Source organism: Marmota marmota, unplaced genomic scaffold (assembly GCF_001458135.2).
Source record: "Marmota marmota marmota unplaced genomic scaffold, marMar, whole genome shotgun sequence".
NCBI classification, from domain to species: domain Eukaryota; kingdom Metazoa; phylum Chordata; class Mammalia; order Rodentia; family Sciuridae; genus Marmota; species Marmota marmota.
The window spans coordinates 44,751,679-44,760,570 of NW_025999932.1; the positions used below are offsets into that span (position 1 = coordinate 44,751,679).

The 8,892-nt window shown below is 42.8% G+C and overlaps 1 protein-coding gene across 1 annotated transcript; it reads left to right on the top strand.

The window, feature by feature from the left end:
• Window positions 1–3,900: 3,900 nt before the first annotated feature.
• LOC107140818 (sperm motility kinase 2B-like) lies at window positions 3,901–5,685 on the top strand. Its single transcript, XM_015483992.2, has one exon. The coding sequence runs from the start codon at window positions 4,189–4,191 to the stop codon at window positions 5,683–5,685; it is 1,497 nt and encodes a 498-aa protein (XP_015339478.1). The 5' UTR covers window positions 3,901–4,188.
• Window positions 5,686–8,892: the final 3,207 nt, after the last annotated feature.

The window sequence follows — 8,892 nt, forward strand, 5'->3', positions numbered from 1 at the left end:
ACTTGTGATGTACCTGGGTCACTCCAAGTTGACCAACAATCCTATGAGGCAATTCATCTATGTCAACATCATCAGAGTATGTTATAAAAAATTGATGACATCTTTTTCATACTTTCTTCATGGTACTTTCAAATAAATGATTAGGAATACCTCAACTTTTTCTCAAGTAAAAATTGAATTCATAATACTTATAATACTTTTATGCACAAAGAAATAGTCTCAGTGGAAATTTCTGTAGTTATTATTGAATGGTACATAACTCATGGACTTAATATTTTTCATAGAATTTTTTTAAGTTAAGATTTTTTCAAGAGAATGGTTACACTTAGTCTTTGATTCATTCATTTAGTGTGAGTGAATTTCACTCTGGGTTTTGGTATTGCATACATATTTGCTGATTCTTGTTTGACATAGCAAAAAATACCACTAATTAATTTTTCCTTGTTTGAAATGGTGTTTTTGTAGGGGCCCATAGGCCAGTGTTGCTATATTTAGCAAAGAAAAATGTAGGACACCGCATAAACTTTATTTCAGCTATACTAAAAATTTAACTGAGTGTCTTGTATTTTATCTGGCAATACCACATAGGTATTTCTATAAATCAAGTTTGCTCTTTTGGAGTGGGGCTACTTTTGGGTACCTTTGAGAAATAATTGTGTAGAAAATTTAAAAAGTCAGTATAATTTTGATAAATGGGGCATATTTAACATTGTCAGATTAGTACCTTATAGCAGACATACTTTTTTAAAAAACAGTGTACCTGATGAGTATCATGCATGTTAGTTTTTTAAATTAATTTATTTATTTTACAGTAGAATGCATTCTGACATATAGTACACAAATGGAGCACAACTTCTCATTCCTTTGGTTGTACATGGTTCAGGGTCACTTCACTAGTATAATCATACATGTATATAGGGTAATAATATCTGTCTCTTTATACTGTTCTTCCCATCCCCATAACCCCACCTTACTTCCCTCTATACAAACCAAAGTATGCATGCATGTTAATTTTAACGCCTATAAGGAGAGATTGTAATTTGTATAGAAGCTATAAGCCAATGCTGGATTATGTTGGAGACTGAACAAGAGTATTCTTGAAAAAGTTTCAGCAGGTCATTATGAAATCTTTGAGCAGTTAGAACACTTCTGAGTCCGAAGGGTTTGAGGAAAATCAATTCTGGCTTTTTATTGTATCAGAAATGAATGTTTCTGCATAAAAATATATGGATGTATTTTCATGTATATGTATTCTGAAGGCTTGAATGACATACTATAATTGGAGGCTAATGATATAGAAAAACCTTTGGAAATATTCTAATAAGTACTTTTCTGGACATTTTGCGGGGAGTATGTGGGGTTGAACTCAGGGACACTCGACCACTGAACCACATTCTCAGCCCTAGTTTGTATTTTATTTAGAGACAGGGTCTCACTGAATTGCTTAGTGCCTTGCTGTTGCTAAGGCTGGCTTTGAACTCGTGATCCTCCTGCCTCAGCCTTCAGAGCCATTGGGATTATAAGCGTGTGCCACTGCACTCAGCTTTTTTGGACATTTCTAAAGTTTAGATATATTGTGAGAAAGTGCTTGACCATACAAGTATTTAAAACTGTAAGACCCTGTCTGTTGAGACATGAGAATGAGTGAGGTTAACAGAGTATGAAGAGTAAACCATTTTTAGTATATTTCAGTTGTCTTTTCTTTCATATTTTACCACCTCCAAACTGATGTTTACACTGTAAACTAATAGGCATGAAACTAGAGCCTTCATATGTGTTAGTTACTTCTCTTTACCAGGCAGTGTTTAGCATGTAGTAAATACTCAATAAAGATTTATTGATTGAAACATTCGCAGGAGGATCACGAGTTCAAAGCCAGCCTTAGCAACAGCAAGGCACTAAGCAATTCAGTGAGACCCTGTCTCTAAATAAAGATTTAATTTTGACTTCTTCAGTCTTCATGTAGCCGTGTTAGGAGCTGGGATTAAATTCGAGAATTCAACAGGTATATTTGTAAGTGAAATGCTTTTGTTTTCAGTTTCATCTATACCTGAAAATGTGTTCATTCAAAAAAATATTTATTGAGCACCTACTATTTTCCAAGTATTATGTTTAGTATGTAAGTAAGCAAAGCAGATCCAATACCTGTCTCTCTGGAGTTTAAATGTAGGAAAGAAGGCATTCAGGAGTCAATTGGAGAGGCAACTCACAGTCATTTGTTTATCTGTCAGCCTTGGGGCACTGGAGATATTCATAGTTTCTCAATATAATTTGAAGTACCCCTCCCCCACACCACTACTAACTACTTCTCCACTTCTCTCTTCTTTTTGAGATGATTATGATAACAAAAGAAAACAATATTGGAAGATTTCATGAATGTATTCATGCATATTATAATGAATAGGATTATTTATTGTGATTTCATATAACAACGCTGGCAAGTTTTACAGTGTGTCCCTATTAAAATTTTGATAAAAACAAAAAGTTGTGGAACTATTTCTCCTTATAAGGAGAGCAATGTATGCTACTTGTGTTCTTATAAGGAAAGTAATGGTTTAAAAATGAGCTGTTCCCCAAAAGCTGCTGTTAAGGCAGGAATATTCAAAGGCAAAATGACTGGATTTTAGAGCTCTACCTAATCTGACCCTCCTAGTTTCAATGGACTAACTGGGTGTTAACTGGGGGCAGTGGAATATGACTGGAGGATGTGGGTCACTGGAGTAATGCCCTGAGAGGGTGCTACTTCCTGTGTCTCCTTCCCTCCATTCTGCTTTCTTGTTGCCATGAAGGGAGCAGCTTTCCACTGATAGACCCTTGCCCCATGATGTGCTGCCTCATGTTGGGCCTGTAGCAATGTTTTTGGCCATCTAGAGACTGAGAACTCTGAAACATTGCTACCTTAACACGGCAGCTTTTGGGGAACACCTCATTTTTAAGCCACAAGGGGCTGTAAGCATATCTTTTTGGGACACTGGGGCAGAGGGAATCACATGTTCAAGTCCAGTCTGAGCAACTTAGGAAAACCTTTTCTCACAATAAAAAGCCTAGGGATGTATCTCAGTGGCAGAGCACTTGTTTAAAGCGTGTGATGCTCTGGGTTATTGTGTTGAGTTGCCAGCATGTTAGAGACAGACAGACAGAGAGAAACTAAAAGGGTGAGGGGTTCTTAAGGAAATGAGTTTTACCCTCTGCTCTTCCATTATGTGAGGACACAGCACCAAAATAGTACTTGGACCTTGAATTTGCCAGTCTACAATAAATAAATTAAATAAATTACCCAGTCTAAGGTATGTAGTTACAGCAGCATGAAAGTACCCAGTCATCTGATAATGTCTCCCTTTCTTCCCTCTTTGGGATGGACATTTTTACTGGTTCCAGGATTCTTGGATTCCAGAGTTTGTCCTTTGTCACTTTGAATGTTTCAACTCACTGTGTTTTGTGCTCCAGTGTTTCTAAGCAGAGATCTGATGAAGACCTTATGGGGAAATTATGATGAGCCCTTCCTTCCTCTCAACCCAGTAGGTGTGCATACCATGCTCTAGAGTGTTTAGGGAACATGGAATTGTCATATTATCATGTGAGTGAGGTGCAACCATCCTTTTGAAACCCATTATTCAGTGTTGGGTAGAAGAAAAAGAAGTGGAATACCTTGAGTGTAGATATGATGAGGTCTTTCAAAGCCAAAGTTATTACAGACTTCTAGGCTTGAAATGAAAAGTCATTGAAGTACTTACTATACAATGTTAATTAAAAAAAATACTTATCAGTTTCCATAACCCATTGAATTGAAAAGCTTCTGGAGTCCTTTCTTATTCTTACTTTGAAATTAGAAAAGGTCCTGTAGGCCCAAAAGGACGTGGCCAGTGTAGGTGATGCCCAGGCATGACTGGGTCATTTCTTGCTCTGACCTCACAAGGAGCCATTGTGAGGGAGTCTCAATCACTGGATATATAACAGAGTGACTGAGTCTGGGTTTTTGTCCATAAGTACAGGAAGCTCTTGGTGGTGACCTGTCGGACTCCCAGCTAGTTAGTGCATTTGGTGGTTGGCAGTTGGTGGTTGTGGTCTTTGGCGATTGGTTCTTTGATTTGGGTTTTTAGTTTTATTTTGTTTTGTTGATTTTGGTTTGTTGTTGTAGTTTCTTATTTTGTTTTTAGCTAGCATCCTTAGTTGGTGTTCCTGCTTAGGATGCATAGTAAGAGTAGTGAGTTTAGTGTAGTGCCGCAGGGGCCTCGCTCCTGCCAGGAGAAGGCCTTCACAGACCATTACCAGGTCTTGAAGGACATTGATCATGGGGCATATGGTCAGGTGATCCTAGCCCGCCATCTGCGCACTGGGGCCAAGGTGGCGGTGAAAGTCCTGCCAAGGAGCATGTGGGAGAATTTGGTCCACTCTGAAATACTAGCAATGAAGACCCTGAACCACCCGAACGTGATCCAGCTCTTTCAGGTGATTGAAACCCACAAACAGATCTACATCGTGATGGAGTACATGGTTGGGGGATCTTTATTTGACCTCGTCCCGCCTGGGGGTATGCAGGAGAAGGAGGCCAGGAGACTCTTCAAGCAGATCACGAGTGCGGTGTGTTACTGCCACAAGATGCACATCTTGCACGGAGACCTGAAGCCCGAGAACATTGTGCTGGGCGCCAGAGGCAACATCCGAATCATCGACTTTGGCTTCAGTGTCATGTTCAAGCCTGGGAAGAAGCTGACCCAGTTTGGGGGCGCTCTGGACTACCTCGCCCCGGAATGTGTGCGCAAGGAAGTACTCGAGGGCCCCCCAGTGGACAGCTGGAGCCTGGGTATCATTTTGTATTTCATGTTGACTGGACAGCGCCCATTTAAGGCGGCCAGCAAGGAGTTAAGGAGGAAGATCTTAGACCCCAAGTTGAAATTTCCCTGGCAAGTCTCAGCCAAAGCCAAAAGACTCATCAAGAAAATCTTGACAGTGGACCCCAGAGCGAGGCTCTCAGCAGAGGAGATCTTGGTGGACCCGTGGCTGAATCAGGGTGAGGAGAAGTTACCTTTCCATGATGTGCCCCTCCCCAACCTCTCAGACCCCACAGTACTGACAATGCTGTTTGACATGGGGTACGACCCTTACAGTACCTGGGTGTCGCTGTCACAGAGAAAGTTTGATGAGGTGATGGCTTCCTATCTTATAATTCAGCAGCAGATAAGCCAGGGGGCAGGCTGCATGAAGCCCCTGGGAAGGAGGGTTGCACCTCGCCCATGCCCCAGGGATCCTTCCATTTTCCCTGCCCTCCCGCAGAGGAGGGCAAGTGAGCCTGCCATTCACACCTTCCCCTTGCCCTGTGAACATCATTGGCCTCAGGAGGCCAAAGAGTCAGGGCAGAAAAGCTTCAGAAGGGCCAGCGTGCCTGCCATTAGACTCCGCTTCCTGCATGAGAAGCCCCCCACTCCCAGGGTAGCCTCCCAGCATCACTCTGTGTCTGAGGCACCCCAGCCATGCCCATCAATAGCAGCCAGCCATGTCTCCCAAGATGCCACCGCAGTGCATCCCCGTGGCCACAGGAAGGGCTGGAAGTGGGTGAGGCAGAGGATCGCTGCCTGCCTTCACAGACTGTGCTGTTGCACACCGTCATGTGATGGAGAAAATGAGGCTCCTACACCAGGAGAGCAGAAACCTGCTAGGTTCACAAATCGGGTGGTTCCTACATAAATGGACAGTTCAGATAGACCAAACGAAGAAACAGCCAGCCAGAGGAGCCTTTGCTCCGTGGATGCTGTTGTCATTGGTCACGTGGACCCCAACAGCTGCAGGACTGAGAGTGCCTACTGGCTGGGCTTCTCCACATGGGGTCCAGCCAGGAGCACACCTGGATCTACCCGGACATCAGGCATCTCCCCTGCCCCCACCTGCCAGGGACATCAGATGAGACTGTTTTCCCTGAGACCCTTCCCCTGCCCTGCTCTTCTGTCCTTTCTCCCATGCTCCTGTGATGGCAGAGATATTTCTTAATAAACTTGTTTCTCTCAAATTGCATAGTCAAATTGACATTCTAAAGATTAAAATATAAAAGCTGATGTAAAAAACGGGGGAGAGGTGGTCTGAGTGAGGGTGAAAGCCCACCAAGCATCCTTTCCAAGGCCTCCCTCTCCTGCACATAGACTTGCTCACCTTGAACCAGTGCAGATGAGGACTCACTCACCTTAGCCTGTGTACAATGGAACACACTTGCCTTTAACCAATGTAGATGGGTACTTAGTTTCCTTAGTGTAGAGGGCCTCTTGCTTCTAGCCAGTGTAGATTAACACATGCTTTGACCTAGTGCCAGTGGAGACTTGCTCCCCTTAACCCAGCTGGATGGGATTTTTCCTCAGAACCAATGTAGACATGACGACTTAAAAAGCCTTTGACAGAAGAAATCCCTCCCTGAGGTGTGTGGAGAGGATGGGTGGCAACTGTTGGAGAAACAGTTGAGAAGGCATTAAAGACTCCAGAGTGTTCTATGGCATCATCACCGAGGAGGGCCAGGGGTTGGGATGGGCCTGCCTATCGCCCTGACTGTGTGCTCACCACCTGCCATGCTGCCTCACCATTCCTCATGGCCCTTGCTGAAGGTAGTAGGGAAGGGAGCACATGGGGTTTGGGGAGTGGAGATGACAAGCCATCTTATGGATGCTATTTGCATAAAAGCAAAATGTACCCATGTGGAATTGCTCTTTGCTTTTGATTCTCTTGATGCTGAAGTTTGTAAATTGAAGCATGCACAAACGAACAGAGGGAAATACTTGGGTTAGCCAGGAGGGGAGGCTTCTAACTCCTTCCATCACTGACATCTCCCAAGACTACACTTCCAGAGCTGTTGTGGCAGCTTCTTCCTGGTATTCTCTCAGTGGTCAGAAAAATTGTTAATGTTACATGTGTAATTTTAGTAATTTGCCATTTTCTGATGGGGGGACCCATTTGTGAAATTATCAGATGCTTGGAATTTTTTTCAGAGAAACACTTTGCATCTTTTCTGTAGAAAAAAATCCTAATAGTGGTGAAGGCTTCTAAGGCAAAGCGATTTCCCAGCTTGAGGCAGGGCACAGGTGTGCAGCCAGGAAATGGCCATTTTCTGACCCAACCTTGGCCTAGGGAAGGGATTGCCTAAGAGCTGTCTGAAAGGTCACAATGTTCAGGAGATTCTGGGAAGCAGGAGAGGCCTACTGAGGATCATGGAGGAGTGTCTCGGCAGGAAGCCCAGGCCCAGGTCTGCTAACTAACTCCAGGCCTACATGGGACAGTCACAGGGGTGTGCCGGGATCCTGGAGGACGGGAGGGAGGCAGTGTAGAGGTTGTTCTCAGGAGCAGAAGGACAGGGTGTCTTGGGCTGGCATTTTCCTCGAGGCCTGCCACTGGGCCAGGCTAGCACTTGTTAGGCAGGTGTTCTCCCTGTGGCTCCTAGAAACAGATGTTGGCCTTCCCTCAGAGTGCAAGGTAACTCTCCCTCTGTAGGTAGGAAGGAAGGGCTATTTCACTTAATTATTTAAATATGTGGATGCCAAGCTCCTTCACGCTGAGGTCTTTCGATCAAGTAACATCCAAATCATGGGTTCCATCCTTACAACCTACACTTGCTCTTCCAATTTGGGTACCAGAAGTTTGTTCTCCCCAAGGCTTCCTTGCTCCATAGCCTCCTATGGCCTCTTCTTGCCTACTGGGCACAAGTGCAGTGAAGAGGTGATTGTGTGGGCAGTGCACATCTCCAACTGACAGGAGTTTATCAGCCGTGGTCTAGAAAGCCAGATGTGACATCTTTCATCTTTACAAACACTGAATAAAAGAGGTCTCATTTTTAGAGTGATAGCAAAATAAACCTTACTGGTGTCTCCATTGCCCCTTGAGATGACTGGCTATATTTGCTTCCTAAAACCAATGAGATGTTAGATAGCTTTACACACTTTTGATTTTACTGTGTCTCTGCAAGCAATAACTGAATTTCAAAGACTAATCTGCTTTTTAACATTCAAAGATGATTTGAATATTGTGGATTCTAGTCTTGCTGTTTGCTCTCTCCTCTAGATCCTTCTCTTTCTCCTTTTTCCTGATTACCTCTTTGCCTCTTAGCCTACATTGAGATTCCTACTAGGATGTACAACTTGATCTTGGAGGTTTTCCTTAAAGCAATTAAGAAAGTTTGATATCTCCTGTTATAGAATTTTAAGAGGTGATTTTGGCCTGGCTCATGCCTGTAATCCCAAATGACTTGGCAAACAGAGGCAGGAGGATCACAGTTTGAAAGGCAGCTTTAGAAAATAGTGAACCCCCATCTCTGATTAAAATTAAGCAATAATAATAATAAAACAGACTGAGGATGCAGCTCAGCAGTACAGGATCCCTGGGTTCAATCTACAATGTTTCTCTCTCTCTCTCTCTCTCTCTCTCTCTCTCTCTCTCTCACACACACACACACACACACACACACACACACACACAGTAGATTTTGGTTAAATTGACATTTACCATTCTATCTGTATTTTGGTGTTTTTCCAATACCAATGTCATACTGATCTCCATCTTTTCTATTTTTTAAAAAGCAGCATTATCACAGGGCTCATTTGTCCATGAATTTTTTTTTAGTTCACCAGCATAATGTCTGATGATGCTGTGCTGACAGACAGCACATTCTGTTTCCTAAAGATTGACAGATATTTTTTCCTGGTTGTTTCTTACATTGATGAAAATTTTTTCAAAATTTTTTCATTTTGAAGAAAGCTATGTATTTCAAGAAACTTCTATGAAGACTGCAGACATGATAGGTCTTTATAGTACTGCCCACCTCTCTGATTTTTTTGTTGAAAAATTAATTTCCACAGTGAATCAAAAGACAGAAATATACTGACATTTGGTCTAATGTCTCTTTACACAGAACTTTAATAA